Source organism: Nipponia nippon, unplaced genomic scaffold (assembly GCF_047370975.1).
Source record: "Nipponia nippon isolate SJK-2023a ecotype South Korea unplaced genomic scaffold, ASM4737097v1 scaffold_4, whole genome shotgun sequence".
In the NCBI taxonomy this organism is placed as follows: domain Eukaryota; kingdom Metazoa; phylum Chordata; class Aves; order Pelecaniformes; family Threskiornithidae; genus Nipponia; species Nipponia nippon.
In genome coordinates this window covers 67345535-67364965 of record NW_028262358.1, presented here as the reverse complement: position 1 = coordinate 67364965, position 19431 = coordinate 67345535, and the positions used below count along the sequence as shown (strand labels likewise).

The following is a 19431-nucleotide window of genomic DNA, read 5'->3' as shown; positions in this document are numbered from 1 at the left end:
TACCTGGACGCACAGCCCCTGTTCCCCCATCTGAATGAGTACCATTCCGGCTTCCATGACGTGCGGATTGTTGTTTCACACCCTGGTTTATTCAAGAACATGGCAGACCCTTCCACTGTTTCTGACAACAGCAGACGACACGAGTCCCCTCCCTGCAGCCCGTCTCAAAGGGAGTAGCTCAAGCTTCGGGACCGTACAGTGCCCTGCAGCCACCCGAGCACGGCCGGACAGCGCGCAGCGGCACAAGCCGCTGGCCTGGTGAAGCTGGAGCCGCAGCTCTGCCGGACTGCAAAGCCGCTGCCATGTCCAGGCCAGGGAGCTGCAGGACGTGCCCCTGGCGAGGCCAGCACAGCCCGCCGCGCCTCCTGCGCCATCCGCTCCCTGGCCTCATCCGCGGGGACCGGCGCGATCGCCATCCGCCTTCGGGTTAATGGAGCAGGAGCTGCGCCACTTTTCTTTTCCCGTGCTGCCACCGGCCGGGGTCACCGATGCCGCGACTCTTTGATGACGAAGCCCAAAGAAGCCGCCTGTCTACTTTCGAGGCAAAGTTCACGGAAATCAATACGCGGAGGCTCCCGCCGCTCCCAGACCTTTGCTCCTTGAGGGAGGGGGCTTCAACCCGGGCAGGGGAGGGGAAGGGAAGGGAAGGGAAGGGAAGGGAAGGGAAGGGAAGGGAAGGGAAGGGAAGGGAAGGGAAGGCCGGGCCGGGCCGGGCCGGCCGCCCCCGCCCACCCCGCTGGCCTCACCACAAGCGGCCCGAAGGGGCCACGGCCCCCCAGGCACCGCCCGCCCCCCGCTACCCCGGGAACCGCCGGACCGCGGGCGGCTCAGACTCCGCCGCCATGGCGCCGCCGCGGGGACGGACCGAGGCGAGGCGAGGCGAGGCGAGGCGGCGTCACGCAGTGGCGTCACGCGCGCGCGCGGCCCTCCTCCCCGCGTTGAGCTCACTCCACCCCCTCCCGCTGTCCCTCCCCCTCCGCGGCGTCACAGTGGCGCGTTCGGCCCCCCTCCGTCCCGCGCGTGACGTCGGCGCGTCCCGCTGTCCCGGCGGCGGGGCCGGAGGAGGCGGCAGGTGACGGCGGCGGGCTGAGCGGCGCGAGCCGGCCGGCCGGCGGGTGAGTGCCTGGCCGGGCGGGTCCCCGGCGCTGCCGCGGGCGCGGGGCGGGGGGGAGGAGGAGGAGGCCGCCACCAACGGTCGCTCCACCGGCGCCCCTCTTCCGCGGCCGCCCGCGGCCGGCGCTGCCCACCCCCCCCCCGCCGCCGGCGGCGGTGGCGCTCCCCGCGGCGGGGAGCGGGCGGGCTGGGGCGGGTGCCGAGGCCTTGCCGCGCGGGTGGGCACCGGCCCCGAACAAAAGGCCGGCGAGCGGCGCGGCGGGGGCCGGCGGCGCTGAGGGGGGGGCCGTGCCCCGTATTGTTTTGGCGGGGGTGGGGGGGGGGAAATCACCCGCCCCGCCCGCGGCGTCACGTGACGGGTGTCAGGGCCGCGGCGGCGCAGGGCGCTGCCGGCCGCCCCCGCTGCCCCGCCGGGGAGGCCCGACCCTGCCCCGCCGCGCCGGGGCGGCCGGCACCGGGCCCCGCTCGGCCCGCCGGTCCGTCCCGTAGGCCCCCGCCGGCTCCCCTTTGCCGGGCCGGGGCCCTCCTCCTGCCGGCGCTTCCGCGCCGGGGCTGGGCTCTGAGGGAGGCGGCATCCCTCTGCCTGCCTGCGCCCCGTGCGCCGGGTCGGGGCCCTGGTCGCCAGGTTTCGTTTTGTTCGGTAGTGAAATAGGTCAGGAGCGTCAGCTGCGGCGTCGTCACGCGTGGCAGAATCCCCTGCCCGCAGGAGCGCAGCGCTTTGGCTCTTGGACCGACGTGCAGCGCTTTAAATAATTCTGTGGTCACTCGCCTTTCAAAACGTCATTGCTGTAGCTGCCTTGCTTTCATGACCGTGCTGAGCTACGGGGGCCGAGGGTGGGAGTCGTGCAGACAGTCGTAGGAGCACAGCGCGGAGCGCGTAAAAAGAAGTCACTGGTGTTTTTAATGGAAGTGCTTTTGTTTCTTTGTGCGTGATGGTCTCGGCTCAAGTGTTGGGCTTGCATCCCTTCAGCATGCTAAAATGGGACGTGAAAATAGGTCCGGCTCTTGGTGCAGCACATATTGCCACCGCTGAAAAATTATTGCAAAATATTGAGTAAATACGAGTTTCTTCATACAAGCAAGATAATCAGAACGGTGGAATAGTTAAAACCAAATAAAAGTGTGGGGTTTTAAATCTTAGTATAACTCTTCTGTGATACAAACTAGAAATACCGTGGGTTTTGTTACTGGTAGTGTAGTATGCGAGTGTATATTGAATCATTACAAGGAGGAGTAGGGAGCAGAGCTTTAAAACCTTTTGCTTTTGTCAGATTTGTAATGCTAAAAATACAGTCCTGCTACTTGCTGCTGCCTCCAGACAGTGGGCTACTTAAAAATAGTTCTTAAAGCGTCTCTAAAAATGCACTACCAAAAATTATAGTTTGTAATAATATTGACAACAAAGTGAAATCTGAATATTGATTTGGTCATTTTGAGTAAATCTTAAATATTGAATGTTTGCGAGAACTTGCTTTATAGCCTTGTGTGGTTAATACTGTGGTTTCTTTGCAAGTGAATCAAAGTACCAGTTGTTTAAATTGCTATAATGCAGAAGTACTGAGTGAAAGAAAAGTTCTGTTCTTCTTGTTTCCTTCAAAATATACTGCATCAATTTAGATGTAATTGAATTGTTCTTTAGTTAGAGAGCTGGAACTGCAGTATTTTTAAAGGCTATTGAACCGTGGACTCCTGGAATTGGTGGGGGAAAAGTCTTTTTGTTGAAATTGATTTTTTTTTCCTTCTCTTCTGTGCATGTTAATCGAGTCTATATATATGAAGAGATGTTCCTGTACTTAGTTTCTGAAGCATTGATAACTTCAGATGAACCCGTTTCTGCTTTGTTTTCCATACAATATTATTTTATTTGAGTGAGAAACTAACATTTTGCTCTGTTAAATAAATTGAAATAGGATATATGCGCAATATTCAAATTCAGTGGCCCAACTGTAGCAGAGGAGAAGAACCTCATTTTGAATAAATACGTAGCGGTTCGATACTGAAATGGTTGACTGTTCTGCACTTGGCTATTCTTCTGTGATTCAGTTCCACATGTACATATATGGGTTGTTTTTTTATTAATGTGTGATAGCAATGGATAAGGAATGACGGGCAACCTGAAGCCTCATCACAATCAGCAGTTCCTGAAGATATTCTAAGTTTAAGGAACAGATACAGAAAAGTAGATAAGAACAGGAAACAGCGAGGGTATTTATCTGTTGTGCTATCCAGTGCCCAGGGACAGTTTAAAAAAATACCTGATAGGCTTAGTACCTTGAGCTGAAACTATATTGACAGTAGCAGACCTTCAGATAGGAGAGTGATTTTTCCTGTTTAAAAAACAAGCCCCTTCCTTCTTCCCACAGCGTTTGTCTTGTGTTGACTTGCAGGAAAGGGTGGAAATTCGAGGTTCTTTTTCCCCTCCTGCCCCCCCAATAATTGAGTTACGAGTTAGGGAGCTTGATGGAAAAATCCAAGTATTTCATGACAGAAGAGCATTTACTCTTTTGAAGTAATGCTGTAGCTGTTGAGTTTTCAATAGGGGGAGGGGGATAATGAATTTGTGGTGGCTACTTCAGTCTGTACAGAGTTGCAGAATTTGTGAGATCATCTGTCATTTGAAGTAGGACTCAATAGTCTCTGGCTGGTTTGGTCAGAAGCTGGTGTTAGTTGAATTTACCAATGGTTTATGCTTGTTTGTTTCTAAAAAGCTAAGCTTTTACTTACAGAAAAGACTTCTTAAGACTGTAGGTAACGCTTCATCAACATTTAGGAGCTGGCTTCTTAAATATGTAAGTTTCTGGGATTTTTTTTTATTGTTGCTGTTTTTCCAAAGAAATAGAAAAGTGGAAAAAACTGTGTTGGGTCTTAGAGTTGACTGGGAATCCAATGGGCACAGTTGACTGAACTAACAAGAAATTATTTTATTCCATCTTGGTCTAGTAAAAGCTTGAAATTTTTCTTAAGGAGAACCTGAAATAATTTTTGGGAGATCAGTCTGGTAGGAAGTCCACCACTTCAACATCTTAAAGTCACGTGGAAGAGGCAGATGTGACTTTTCCCAGCAAGCATCCTGAGAGACTTTCAAGGGGACAAAGAGAGCAGTTAAATGCTGGCTGAGCCTCAGTTTGGGAGGGCATGTTGCCCAATTTAAATTCTTGCTCCTGATCAGTGGGATTGTCCTTCATCTGTTGTATCTTGAATGAAAGCTTCAAAATCAGTGTGCGGTAGGGTGGATGGATGTAGCGAGCGTGCAGAAGGAAGGGATACTTGCAGGTTGCTGCAGATAGCGTAACTCCTCATACTACATGCTTTTCTAGCATAGAAGATTAATTGCTAAGTATACAACACAACTCTTACCTACTTGACTTTAAAGGAGGAATTATTGTCCAGGAAAGGCAGTGTGTGTGTGTGTGTGTGTGTGTGTGTAACCACAAGTGTCTTTTATCCCGTTCACTAAAATTTTCAAGACAGGCTTATTAAACGAATAACAATGTCATGAAATGTAGAGGTTACCTGAAGTCAGTTTGTGAACTAGTTCTTTTTAAGAGCCATGCAGCAATTAGAAAGTTGCCTTACCATAATCCTATAATTACGCCCTAAGTGGATTCTTGTAGGTATAATTACATACCTTGAATGTGTGTGCATTTTTATTTCCTAAGAAATCTGCCAGAACTTACCCAGCCTTTTTTTCCCCATCTCCACATAACATTTGGGTTTATGATCTGCTACCTCTTAATAGTGGATTGCGAGAGGTAGTGGATTGCAAGAGGTAGTAGATAAAAGGCTTCAAGTAATACCGGCAGAAGTAACAGAAAGCCAGCGCCTAAGATAAAGGACTGAACACCACACCCACAGCATCAAGCTTGTTGCATCTCTCCCTTTGATCACAGCAAACAGAGTATCTTGTCTGGGTGGATTAGTAGAGCCAAAATTTTCATGCGATTGCAGCTCTTGGTTTCAGATTGATGTGTGAAGAAAGGGGAAGCTGCTAGAACGATGAGGGGAAAAAAGGTGTGGATAGGCTTGATAATTTTTGCATTTTTCCTTACGAGCTCTTTCTAAAAATAGCTGCATGGAATGTTACATGGAGCTCAGCTATAAAGAAAATAACATAGTTGAGTAATGTGCCTTATACTGAAGTCATCTGAACATTTCACTCTGATGTTATTAATGACAAATGTTCGATCATTTGATGAAGGACCATAGCACAGAATACTAAACGCTCCATGTTCTTTCAGGGACTTATCACTCCTTGACTTTGCTCGACTCTGTACGTGTCTGATCTGCGCTGTATTTATACTGAAATGATTCTTTTCCTTGAGCAAACTGAAACATAAGACGTGAGATTCTCGGATCTGCTTTATATCATTCCTATATGTAATGTTTTGCAGCAACTGGAAATTGCAGTTCAAAATGGTTAAGAATCATCTTGAAAGCCACAGCCCAGAAGGAAAATAGAACTCTGTGGCTCATCAGTCTTTTTACAGAGGATTCCCAAATACTTTCTGTAACTAAGGGTGGCTCTTTTAGGTTAAGACCTTCCTGTTTAGGGTGTGAGAATGCGACAGTGAAATCTTGATGGTCTCCCTGCCCGCTCTGAGTTTGCACATTCCTGCTTTCCTACTGTAGAGTTATTTAGGTGTGTGTTAGACACTTACTGGTTTCCAGTGATTATTATATATTTGTGAAATGACTTAGCTCAGATTCTGGTTGGTGACGTACGCATTGTGACTGACATTACCTGCTAGCCTGGAGAGGGGTATATTACCTCAGAGATGTGGAGGCTAGGTTGCATCCTTGTCCTCTTTTTCAGAGACTGCATGCATTCATTCCATGAATGAACCTTGGAGCCCTTCAGCACTTTATAAAGAAATAAAGGAAGATCCTAATTAATCCTTTTTTTGTTTACCTTGTTAATTATCAAATCTAGGTCATAGAGTTTGTTTATAAGCTAGTATGAGGACATACATCTGGAGATTTATAAAGGAAAAAAAAAAGTGCTGAATGGTTCTGAAGTTCATGAAATGAATGCATGTGATCTCTGAAAAAAGAGGACAAGGATGCAAGGCTCTGAGCTACAGGCTGCTTGAAATATGGAGAGGACCTAGGGGAAAGGAGCTGTTTGCATGCACTGTTTTCTCCTCAAGCATCTGATACTAGCCCCTGTTAAGAGACAAGATACAAGCCTAGGTAGTCCTTTGGAATGATATGCTATGGATAGTCTTATAAACAGTTTTAGGAAGGCATTGTGACTTTTTAAATCTTCTGAATATAAGGAGTCAATTATTAGAGGTTAAATTTGCATAAACATAACATGCTCCTAACTTTGGTCTTGTTTCTCCTTTTGTGTACGTGGTCACTTTAACTATAATAAGTTAATAGCTCATTTCCATAAAGATAATTGCCTTTTATAATACTTGAGAAAAAGATAATTTGTTCAAGTTAGACATCAAAATAATTTACATCAAAACTGTGGGCCAAAATTGATTATTGCAAAAAATAACACAGAAGTCTGATGATATTATTATTGAAAATAGCCTGCATCAGGTAAATGAAAGAATGAAAGCATAGTAATTTCTTTTCTGTAACAGGACAATGGCATTGTATTTTACTTGCTCGTACCTCTGTACAACATTGTAATGGTGATGTTATTTGCTTTCCATTAGTTTGCAGAGAAGCTGAAACACTGTAGTGTACCACTGGGCAGGACAAGTAAGGAATGAGCCAGCCTTGGGAAAGAGGACCTGCCATCCTAGCTGGAGACATCTGAAGAGAGGACATTTTAGTCTTGTGGCATGCTTCAGTAGAAATTATTCAGAAAAAGTAAGCTGTTGTTTTGTTAATGGACTTATACATGTCAGCTCCTTGACAGACTGCTTAGTTGCAGTTAGAGTTTCACCTGGAGTTTGAAAAATTACTCGGTTTTGAGGTGGTTTTGTGGGAATTTACTTTTCTTCCAACAGAGTCCTAGAAGGCCTGGGGACTTTTCATATAGGTTTTATACATCACCTCTTCCATACTTTGTGTGTTGATGAAGGCGCTGTAGACTGTGCACCCTAAGCTTAAAAATTACATATATGTTTTAAAAAGTAAAAAAAAAAACAACAACAACAAAAAAAACCCCAGCAACAACAAAACACAAAAGGATAATAGAGAGGTGTGATCTGGCAAGATTGTAGACTAGCTCCTTCTCAGTTGGCTTTAGGCTGCATTTATGTTAAAATGCAGTGTTCAGATGCTTATTGTTCCCTTATTTATACCTGAATTGAGGATCTACATACTTTGAATAAAATTATTTTTAGAACTTGTCCTTGAGTTTGATTAATTTTTAGCCTCACTATTCAATAATGTAATTTTCCCTGTGGCCAGAAGTGACTTAAGGGAACCCAACCCTTCAACAAACAGAACTTTACAGTTTGATAACAGTTCTAATATGAAGCGTGTTTTGATTAAACCTTGTTATAAAAATATTACTTTTAATTTCAGGAAAATTATCCTGTGGTCAGTTTTGTTGTTGCAATGAAAGTGCTTCCACAGCCATAACCTAGCAGAGTAGCAGTCCTAGATGGTTTTCCTCCTTTCTGAAGGATTACCTCTTCAATAAAAATCTACATGTACATCCTCATACCAGCTTATAAATAAACTTTATGACCTAGATTTGATACTTAAAAAGATAAACAAAAAAGGATTAATTAGGATCTTCCTTTAAAAACAAAAAGTGAGACAGCATCAGTTTAGTTGATATGAATCTTCAAGTGCATAATTGTCCTGCATTCTGAGCACATGCAACTGCAGTTGCGCTTATCTTTTAAGAGTTTTATGTTGCTGGGTAGCACTTGCTTAGAGATAAGGCTTTACTCCTCCAGCTGTATTCATTTTACACGTAACATTTTCCTCTGAGTCATTAAAAATCACATGGGAATTTCAAGATAAGGCATTTACTCCTTTCTTTTCATATCCTGCATTATTGTCTTGATCAAAGAACCCTCAAATTAATGGGTGACCTATTGAGCACAGTTCAAATCTTAGCGTTTTTGTGCTTTCAGTGAACAGGTGAGAACTTTCACTCTGCTTTTAGTTTACTAATAAGATAGCTCATGGTATCAGAATTCGATTTGTCAAAATGCATTGCATTTTTTATCCCAGCATTGCATGTTAATCCTTTCCAAAATCTTAATTATGATAGTGACTTGTACGGAAGTTACTAATCTACAGGTTCTTTTAATCTTTTCTTTGACTCTGGAACGGATAACATTATAAAGTGTATTCAGGGAGAAGCAGCCTTTTGAAAAACTGTAGCATGGAAGTAAAAATCTCTGCTGCTGTGCCTTTTTGCACAGTAGTATCTCATTATGGAAGCACTTGAAAATTCAGATCCTTTACCTCAGCCATGGTTAGTGCAAATTAAGCAATACATGGATTTCTCTTTCAGCTCTTCTGTTGTGATAAACTGGTTGTGTTGTATTCGTGGGTATTCTGAAATGTCAATAGCTTTTCTTCCCCCCTTTTTCTAATAAGTTTCTCGTTATAAAACCCTAGTTTTGGTGTAAAATGCTGTTGCAAAATATAACCTCAAAAGCGTGAGGCTCCCAGAAAGCAACTTGTTCACAACATTGTTAGCATGGATCTCACAGATAGCGGTGTACTGTACAGTAAAAAGACAGTTACCAGGTAGGTAATGCTGTGTCTGTATCTGGCATGCCGATATAAGAACTACTATGCAGATTTGTCTTTAATCTCAGAGAAAGAAATTCAGATATGAAACCGAAACATAGGTGGATACAATTATGAGCTACTTCAGGAAAAAATATTTGAGCTGTAGAGCTTTTAAAAGAATGATTTGATAAAAAATGGATTAAAGAGGCCTTGGTCTTTCGAGAGGAAATTATAGTGGTAGAAGGGAACAGACAGCATACAGAAATAAATTTTTAAGTAAATAGCGCTCAATACATTATTGCAAAGATAAATACAGACACTGAAAAAAGATCTTCTTTTTTTTTTTTTTTTTTAATCCCAGCATGTATTCAGAAGATGTTTAAAGCAGTGGAGGCTTTTACAGTAACACTAGGCATTTTCTCTTGGGGTAACGCATTCTGCTAGAAACGTGTATAACACTAGAAAAGGCCATCCAGGGAGGCTGTGGTATCTCCGTCCTTGCAGATTTCAGAAAAACTCAGTTAGACAAAGCCACGGCTGATCTGATCTAGTATTGGTGGTAGTGCCATGGGGAGCAAGAGACTGGATTACATGACCTCTAAAGGTCCCTTTTGGCCCACATGCCTGTGACAGTTTTGCATGAACTATTCCTAGCTGCTTGTACAACGAAGACTAGTTTCACCGAAAGGCTGTTTTACTGAATACTGGCCTCAAAGTTCCTTGGGAATTTAAATGAAAAAAGGTACCTTTTCAGGCCCCATCCCCCAAAGCCCATTCTTCTCCCTCATTTAATATCTAGTGTTTGGTTTTGATTGCTAATAAATAAGAACATAAAAGGAAAATTACCATGAAACAGATTGTGAAAGATTGCCATGGCAAAAATGTAGTTGAGGAGGCATTTGCATATTTAGGCTAGAATTTTTCAGCTACTGAAATCCTACACAATGCCAAAGTGACACAGTTTTGCATTCCCTGCTCTCTTACAGTTGCTTACAAAATCATCTTTAATGACAGAAATAAGACATGGCCAGGGCAGGCAGAGGCAATGACTTCACAAACCAGTCAAATCACGGTTGTGTGTCTTCTGTGATCTACTGCTCCTTCTGCTGGGCTGCAGCGATTCCTTTTGAGATGCACTTAGCTATATCAGGGACTTCACTTGATGTTTAGGAAAAAGGAATCCAGGTTGTCTTTGGAAGAAGCCACCTCAGTTTTCAAATCTGGTTCTTTCTGCAGCCCTGTCGTCGTTCTGAGCCCAGTCTGAGGGATGGCATACTGTGGTGCCTGGGGACTGAGAAACAGTGGGAGAATACTTCAGGCAGGTGCTGCTGCCAGGCATATTTTCTACTGCGGAAACCTAGTCTGAGGGTACTGTTCAGGCAGTCCCTTAATCAAATGGATGATCACCAGTACTGTGAAGAGAGATTGCTTTAAGTTTAATGTTTGCAGCTAGAAAGAAAGAAAAGAATCATAGCTGCTTTAAATTTCCTGAGGAGGCTCCAAAGTAACTGGCTGACTGGAGGTTCATTAATGAACACTACTTCAGAGAAAGAACAGAGGAAATACCAAAATTTGTTTTCTAACTTGGCATGATAACGTGCTGAAAATGAAGCAGATAAAGATTGGTGATTAGCAAAAGAAATTCTCCCAGTACTCTATTTAGTCTGTCAGCTCAGGAAACAGAATGTTAACCTGTCAGTTTCTTTGAGTTGAGCTTCATAAATGATAACTTACTTTAATTTAAGGTTAGCATCTCATTCTATGGATGTTGAGGTCAAAGGTGATGTCAGGTGCCAGTTTAGGTTGACACAATAAACTGATGTAAATCTGTCTTTGATCCTCTGCAGGATGGCTGGCTGTGGCGAAATAGATCATTCGATCAACATGCTTCCCACAAATAGGAAGACAAATGAGTCGTGTGCTAACGCAGCACCTTCCCTGACAGTCCCTGAATGTGCTATCTGTCTGCAAACATGTGTCCATCCAGTAAGTCTGCCTTGTAAACACGTCTTCTGCTATCTGTGTGTGAAGGGAGCTTCTTGGCTTGGGAAACGATGTGCACTCTGCCGGCAGGAGATTCCGGAGGATTTTCTTGACAAGCCAACCTTACTGTCACCCGAAGAACTCAAAGCAGCAAGCAGAGGCAATGGAGAATATGCTTGGTACTATGAAGGTAGAAATGGTTGGTGGCAGTATGATGAACGTACCAGCAGAGAGCTGGAAGATGCCTTTTCCAAGGGTAAAAAGAGCACTGAAATGCTGATCGCTGGGTTTTTATACGTAGCAGATCTTGAAAATATGGTTCAGTATAGGAGAAATGAGCACGGACGCCGCAGAAAAATAAAACGGGACATAATAGATATACCAAAGAAGGGAGTGGCTGGGCTGAGGTTGGACTGTGACACTAACACTGTCAACCTGGCAAGAGAGAGCTCTGCTGATGGTGCAGACAGCACGCCGACTCCGGGGGCTGCAGCTGTGCAGCCTCTAGCATCCATTTCTGCTAGGCCCCTGCTGTCGCTAGATGGTCAGCTGATGAGTCCTTCAACGCCATCACCTGACGCAAGCAATTCTCTAGAGAACTCTTTTGCCCACTTGCAAATAAATGGAGACAGTATCGCTGAAAGGAGTAACAGGGGAGAGGGAGAAGAAGACCACGAATCATCGCCTTCTGGTAGGGTGCCAGCCCCTGACACCTCTGTTGAGGAGACCGAATCGGATGCTAGCAGCGATAGCGAGGACGTGCCTGCCCACCTCCAGCAACGCTCGTCCTCTGTCCAGCAGAGACACTTGAATGCGAGTGCAAGCCAGTCAGGAGCGGATAGACCGGTGGCAGGGGGCGGGGTGGCGAACACAAGCGTAAGATCTAGAAGGCCAGATGGACAGTGCACAGTCACTGAGGTTTAAATCTAGAGCCATGCGATTAAAAACTCAGTCCTGCATCTGTAAATTTTTTGTCCACATTGGCATTGCACTCAAACCTAGCAGTGTGTTTGGTGGGAGGGTGGGGTGAAGGGGAGAAACAGATTTGGCCTGTTTAACTTAAGTCTCTTAACACATCTCAGCTGGAAGACTCTTAACTGTAGGAAACTGGGTTGTCCTGTTAATGGTTTGAAAGCTGCTTAGCAATACCCGGTTTTCTTGAAAATGTCTTGTGTTTATTTTGTAGCATTTTCCCCTTGGAGATACTCAGTCCCTTTTTGGCCAATGTATATCTATTGTACAACTTGAATTGTCTTCATTATCTGACTGTTGCATTAAGTGTCTTACTACTTTCTGCATGGATTGATGTACGAAAAGAACACTAAAGCAATGTGGGAGCAGGCAAGATGTTGGGTGTGAGCAGGATGCTTAATTTAATGTGAGAAAATAGATGTGAGTTTGGAGTTAAAATGTGTTTTTACTAGACAAGAGCAATCATTTACCTTCCTTCAATGGAAATGTAAAAATGCTGTTAACTTCTGTTGCGAATTCTTACCTATACACTCTTCACGGCATTTTCACTAGCTTTGCCATCTAGTCCTTGTAGTTTTGTTTTTGAGGTCTTTTTGATCTGTCTCGTTTTTGTTACGGAATTTATAATTTAATAAAACTACATTTTATCAGTAACAATCTTAGATATGTCTCCAGTTTAATTGAACTTCACTGGAGGAACTTTAAAGAAAATGATCATAAAACAGCTTCCTGTGTTTGCCAAAAGGGAGGACTGGCTGCGAGTGGTATCTTGAAGTTCTTGCATCCCCGACTGGCTGTCTCTCAAACACAACACTGTAGGAGTACGTCTTTCTACTGAAAAACCATGAGGTGCAGGCTTAAAGCTGACAGAGGCTTAACACTCACTTCTCATCTGAAGAGCTGATCAACTTGCTTCGCTGTTACGGCGGGCAGAAATACCACACGCAGCCTTACTTTAACAGCAGAAATGTTAAAAGAGCAAACTTGAGCCTGTAACAAAGAACACAGATGTTGGGGACTATATTGCTGTTTATCTGTTCTTCGTAGCAAAACTAGTGGCAGCCCAGAAAAGGTAGTTTTGTGCTTGTATTAGAAGTCTGTCTCCTACAAACTGACTGCTACACTGACTTCTGTGTATAAGAGAAGGTTAGAAGGCAGATCTTGAAAAGCACAGATTGTCTCTGGCAGCTGTTTGACATTTTTTCAAATTCAGAAACAGCATTAGTCTATTCTGGATTCAATCTTTAAAATAAAGCTAATTAAACTCAGATTCTTAGTACACATATCCCTGAATAGAAGGGACAGTAGCTGATATATCGGTACTGTGCATCTTCAGACAAAAGTTGCTGTAGGCAAATGACCGTTTGAGGGGAATTAAAAGGGCTGATTTTTAAAAATGGTAGATTTGAACTTCTAAAGTGTTCTCCTTACTGTAACGATAGCTGATGGGTCTAATCTTTGGCAAAGCTGTGCCAGCCCTCCTGTTTGTTTCCTCTGCCCACAGGTGAGATCAGTGGGTCAGTGAACAAAGGGAAGTGCAGAGGGGACCAGGATGGAGTAAGGAAGATTTCCTTCTTTCTCACCTGGGATGGATGCTCGATGACAGATTTTTACGATCACCTTCCAGTTCTCTAAGGAAATAAGCCAGTAACATGGACTTTAGAAGGAAAGAGGATGGAATGTTTTTTCTTCTATTTGTTAGTTGCCAGCTGTCTTATTTCTCTGTTTTGAGTTAGCACACAGCGGCTCTAATCAAAGTCTGAGTTTGTGCTGCAAAAACACTTCTGCTATGTGTACTTCCTGTGAGGGTATGTACTGTTGAAGAAAACAAGAAGCAAAATACAAGAACTTGACTCGCTATGTACTTAATTTCAGGATTTTCAGCCCAAACAGTCTACAGATAATTTTATCAGTGATTATCCTTGGGGGTTCTTGACCAAAGTAGAGAGGCAGACCTCTGTTCAGCCCAACACCCATGATACTGCTTTTGGCTCCTGCTGGCTGACTGCAGCTGTGAAGTACTAAAATTAGTTAAAGTGAGGCTGGTGAGAGCTTAATAGTCAGCCATCAGAGTGGCAAATGCGCTCCCCAGATCAAGCTAGGAAAAAGTAGTAACCAGTAATTCCCACCTTATATTTAAACCTTTACCTTCACTAGGAGGAGCCCCTAGGAAATAAAAAAGCTAGCACGCCATTTAATTAGGAGACTGGGAGTATCACTTTTGAGGTTTCTAATTTATTTTGTGCATTTAGTGCTTGTTTGTTCCCCTTCAGAAATGGCCTAAAAACAAAAACAGATGAAGCTTGTAGCCTTTTAAATTGTGAAGAAAATATAAATGCTTATCAGCTGCTAGTTACAGGTATGTGTCACTTTAAGATGATAAGCAAGTATTCTATGAAATAAAGCATTTAGGTTTGAAATCGGTAAAATGGGATTCCATTTCATCTCACTCAGTCTGGAGCTCTCGTGCTAGCATTCACGGTAATTTATTTAGGCTGGTTTTCATACTGAAGGGCTGTACTTGCTTTTAAAACAGAACAGAAACCAGAGAATATGGTATTAGGCTGCTCGCAAAATCCTTGACCAAAACAAACACCTGTAATTATCTTCAGAGCCTCCTGCAGCTATGTTTGGTATATTTGTGATTCCAACCGACCAGAGGACAAAATGAGTTTCTGTAACCTTTTCTGAAAGTGTCTTACTCAGTACTAGTTAATTATTCGTCCTGTTCTTGGAAGCCAACGTTGGCCTTTGATACAAATCAGAGAGGATGGCTGGGGAAACGCATGTGCCGAAATGAGAAGTAAGCAAACTACAAATCAAAATGGAAAGAGGTCCCCAATAGGTGCACATACTGAGTTTCACTTACTGGCAGCACAGGTCTAGTTCAAAACGTGCGAGTAAAACAGATTCTGCTTTTCTGCTACGATTTCCTCCCTTTGAAATTCCTATCACCCAGTGCACAGGACACACTAACGAGCCTAACAGCCTGGCACCTGAAAAATGAAAAAAAATTATTCAAGGGTCTTGCTCAGGTTCTAAGCAATTTTCACACCCGTTTTAAAAACATAATCACAGTATTAGTAATGGCAAATTTATTCTTGCTACTAGCAAAGACATAACCAGTTGCCCTTTAAAGCACAATTTTTTGACTCACGACAATGTGATATGCTATTGCTTCAAAAAGTGCTCTGAAGGCTCAGTGATGTTGGCAGTCTGGAATCCCTCACGAGCCTTGAGGAACTTCATGAAAAGCAGAACAGCTTCATTACTAAACAGTCAAGTACTGCCTGACTACATTAAAACATCTGTACTTCGGAAGTCATGGGTTTTAAGTCCTTCAGAGCATGGGAAAGAATCCAGCTGCACCAGGGACTAACAACTGAGCTACCGGATAAAGAGGGGTGTGGGGGGAAAGAGGGACAAACCAGATCACTACTCTCTCCCCATGTTCCCATTCCTGTCTCTTCTCTAAGCTGGAAGTAAAAACAACTTCATATTTGGGGAAGAGAGATTTGAAATTTTCCTCCAGCAGCAGCTTCAGGTGTGAAGGCAAACAGGCAGCATCCAACAGGGCAGAGTAAGTTCCTTATCATCCCTGAGGTGCCAGCACAAAACATCCCTTTCTTCAGCATTTCTTTTGGTTGCTTCAGGCTATACACACTCCCCACTGTGAAAGCCATATAGTAAAACATCCCCAGCAGAGCACAGCATCTGCTCGAAAGCTGCAGAATCTTAACAGGCAATCCAGGCCTAATTCCCATCATTAATCTGTCCCAAGATCCTCAAACGTATGTACAGTTACCTTGCTGCCTAAAACTCAGGAATCCTGCCACACTGCAGAAATCGTAACGTGGATTTCCATCCAAGGAATTGCCTCCTTTTCCGAAGGGAGCTTGTTCCATGTATCTAGACTTAGTTACGCCTGGTCAGAGCGAGAACGCGTGTCAGTGGCACATAGCCCAAAGTTTCCTCCTTACCATGCTCCCCTGGAGTACCTGGGTCCTGGGCTCAGATCTCAGCCCCTGCTGCATTTAGAGACAAGTGCATCCTAACCAACAGTACGGGAAACTCTCAGTCACAGATATGTCTGTGTATTGTTGCTCTCACAGATGTTTCATTTTAAGAATCATCTGCCAAAGCCGGGACTCGGTGTCAGTTTCTAATTCCTAAAGGGAAAACCCTCCCCACAGAGTTATCTAATTACTTGCACAGGCACCAGCATGAAGTGGAGACCAAGTTCCAGATCTTCTAGTCAGCCCATATATGCCCTACCAGTAAAAATATTCTGTAGTAAGACGTAAACACATCCACACGCAAGTCTTTCCAGAATGCTGAAGTACTCGGACCACCAGTCAGTCAAGGACATCCCATCTGGGGACATGATAGATCATGGCCTTCCAAGACCTCAACTAGATTCTATGTAAAGAATCAGGTCGGCAGCTTTGCACATGCTCAGCAGCACAGGTGCAGGCTATGGGAACGTGCAGATGTGTATGCAGGTAGTTGATTCCTTGAGCAGTGAGAAGACACCTAAATGCATCTAAAGACCTGAATCAGTGTCAGTGAATGAGGGCTTTAAGCTCCTCAGTAAGTTAAAGCTGCTGTAAAAATCACCATTAAAATTGAAGTATCCTTGGATACTTTCTCAGCAATTATACGAAGAACTGACTGAAGATGAAAAAATAAAAACTATGATCTCACCAGTTATCATCCCTTCAAAGCTGCTTAAAGACACTGGTCTCATGTTGGGGAACTCATCTTTTGCAGCTTTAGATGCACCTGTTCTGCAAATAAATAAACCTCATATCTTTCAAGCAATTCATTTCCATACCAGTTAGAAAAACAAAATTAACTCCAAAGAAAATAATCTTCAGCCTCGTTCCAAAAGAATTATAGTTCTATTCTCAGCACAGTATTTACCTTTACATACTAATTTCACTAATCTCCATTCAGTGAGTGATTAGGACAGTAAAGAATCTGCCGGGGATTTCTCCGTGGTTGCACACCAAATATGTCTGCCTGACACGAACGACAGGAATGTTAATGCCAGTTTAAATGAACAAGTCCTTAAATTATTCAGTTTAATGCCTGTTTCAGTGAAAGCTTTGTTTGCAAAAAGGTCAAGAACATTTCTAATGCATTGACCATCATTTATGTTTTGGTCTTCTAACCAATGCCTGCAAATTGGCAGGCCCACCCCATACAGTTCCAAAAATGTCCTTCTCTGTCCTTAGGGCAGCTTCCAGTGGTAGCTCTCTTCCTGCTGTGACCACCTTTTTCACAGCCCGAATCACGCTGGCTGGACCCTCTGTGTACTGACTCAGCCAGGCTCGGGCTTCTTCTAACGCTCCAGTTTCATCAGAAGACGACAATGTCTCCTCTGAGAGCCCAAGATGCAAAGCTTTCTCAGGGTCCACTCTGGCAGCCCCGCTCAGCAGCCGGAGGGCAGCCCCGCTGCCGACGATCTGCACCAGCCGGGCAGCTCCTCCCCAGCCTGGCACAAGACCCATGTGCTTATGGACAAATCGAATTTCACTCCCAGGCGTCATCAACCTGTCAATGAAGAACAAACACACAGAGGTCAATCCGTGCATTGACTTCCGTTGACGGGCGTTGCGCTTGCCTGCACTCAATTTTCTATTTTCTCCTCCTCTCTGCTTCCAAAGGCTGATACAACTTGACAGCATGCTGATTACAGACAGAGCTGGAGTACCTTAATTTTTACATCACCTGGTGCCTTAGCTACAGCTTTCGGCCCTTCTCAAAATGAGATACATAGGCTGCCACAAGTAAAGATGCTTAGTGCCCACACTGATACCTGTAGTCGGTTCTAAAAAGTGTTTGAAAACAGATTTGCAAAGATGGCGGGCACATTACACTTATTCCCAGGGCCAACACTGCCTTGCTAATTCATGCCCGAAACAACAGGGTTTGGGGTAAAACCCAAGCAAACTAGTGCACAAAATGTATTTCTCAAGGGGATGGATTGTGGTCTTAGTACTGCTCTGTGCTGGGGAGGTTCTGTCAACACCCTGGTGCTTCATTATAGCATAGTTGGGGTTTTTTTATTCCGTACTTTAGAGTGTCCATGAGTTTGATTTCTAACTGCTCACTACAGCAAGGGAAGTCAGGATGGATGCTCTACTTATGGCTCACAACGTGTAACAGAACTGCTTTCTATTCATGCCCTACAGTGTGTAACAGAATTGCTCCCCCCCAGAAGGTAGAGTCGCATTCCTCTTTTCAAAGATTTCACATCTTCGCTTCTTTTCTACAGTCTGTCACCTCCCTTATTGAAGAACTCACCCTAGGGCTGATTAAGCTATCTCCCCAGAGGAGCTCTGCTGCAGCGGATTGTACGGTCTCGCATAGTATTCACACTGAGACACACTAGGTAGTGGAAAAAGCCTCTAGAAATAGAAGCATATAGAAAAAGATGTATAGAGGCAAACCAGTACTTGCTCGCTCTTAAGATGATGTTCTGCAGTGTGGTAGCTTGCTGCTGCTTCTAAGATAAGGGATGTAAATTATATTTGTGAAGTAGATTAGTTTCTACTTCAACCACTAATGGGCTTTCTGAAGATAAATCATGTAATTCTAGGATCTACACACAAGTCTGTTTCCTAACAATGCAGTTTTCCATAATGAAAATACCAAAATGAACATCTTTAAAAGGGGAAAGACAAAGAAAACCTTAAAAAATGCAACTACTTCTAGGAACTCACAGTTCCCAAATCTGCTTAGTTATTGTTAATTGTAAGTTTGCTTGGTTGCTTTGTTCTTAACCAGAGCACCATCAGCATTCATGCCATACGATAAAGCACCAGGGCTGAAGAGCTTATGCTTTATCCCAGGCCCAGCACAATGCACAAAGGCAACAGCTGACGTGCCAGATTGCATGAAAGCCTTTTTGTAGAGATAGTGGAGGAAGGTTGTGGGACAAAAGGAGGAGAGCAGAGTACTGCAGGGGAGGAAATGCTTTTAGCTAACATTAGCAAGTGCTTCCAAAACCCAGCAAATCCCAGGGAGCTCAGGTCTCTCCTCTCCACAAGGAAGATTGTGCAAGTATTCCCAAACTCCTTCACTGGCTCAGCTTACTTTGCAACTTGCTGACACCCAGTGTCTCACTGGGAAAGCAATAATGAAAACATTATTAAGGGTTTAATTCTAGCTGTGCTGAGCGATGTGAAACATTAAAAAAAGAAGCGGTCATACCAGGCTATCATTTGATGCTAGACAGTCTGTAGGCAGTCTCCTACGACAGCCACTGCAGGTCAGTAAGACAATGTTGTGTTTGTTGAATCTGAGACTGTCCCAGGCCCCTGGGTTCAGGCCTTAAGGACAGGCCTGTCAGTGAATGTCCTGTGGGCAGCATACGGACTCACGTGGGAAGTTGGGTCAACACACTCTGAGGTTTGCATGGGAAGTCAACTTTTACATTAGAAGCACAGAAGATCCATCAGCACCAACAAGAAAAAAGTTGGAAACACTTAGTATGTGGGAAAGGCTCTGTTACCCTGCACAGTCTTCACCTCCCTCTGACAAAAATGGAACCAAACATGATGAAAGGAAAATAAACGATTGACAGCTAAATCCATAGAGAGACAGTGGGGCTGCAACTTCCAGGATCTCATTGGGATTCACCTCTCCCTACAATGCTCCTTTGAACAAGCTCCACAGAAAATACTGAGGTAAGTGGTGGTC

The 19431-nt window shown here is 44.2% G+C and overlaps 2 protein-coding genes across 14 annotated transcripts in view; one reads left to right on the top strand and one right to left on the bottom strand.

Moving 5' to 3' along the window:
- The first annotated feature begins 983 nt into the window (after nt 1–983).
- Nucleotides 984–12386, top strand: RNF146 (ring finger protein 146). Of its 2 annotated transcripts, XM_087773531.1 has the most exons (3): nt 984–1115; nt 6780–6936; nt 10617–12386. In XM_087773531.1, exon 3 carries the CDS (start codon nt 10618–10620, stop codon nt 11674–11676), a length of 1059 nt encoding a protein of 352 aa, XP_087629657.1. In that variant the 5' UTR covers nt 984–1115; nt 6780–6936; nt 10617; the 3' UTR covers nt 11677–12386. The 2 variants fall into 2 exon arrangements, with proteins under 2 accessions (XP_087629657.1, XP_087629658.1); XM_087773532.1 differs by lacking the exon at nt 6780–6936 and having other exon boundaries at nt 985–1115.
- A 156-nt stretch (nt 12387–12542) lies between these two features.
- The window catches only part of ECHDC1 (ethylmalonyl-CoA decarboxylase 1), a 45025-nt gene continuing 38136 nt past the window's right edge, over nt 12543–19431 (bottom strand). For 11 of the 12 annotated variants that reach the window (XM_087773541.1, XM_087773539.1, XM_087773533.1 and 8 more), the window contains one exon: nt 12543–17280. In XM_087773541.1, coding sequence (XP_087629667.1) covers nt 16875–17280 — 406 coding nt within the window. In that variant the 3' untranslated portion in view covers nt 12543–16874. The remainder of the gene's footprint in view (nt 17281–19431) is intronic. The other variant, XR_015707994.1, reaches the window with a different exon arrangement.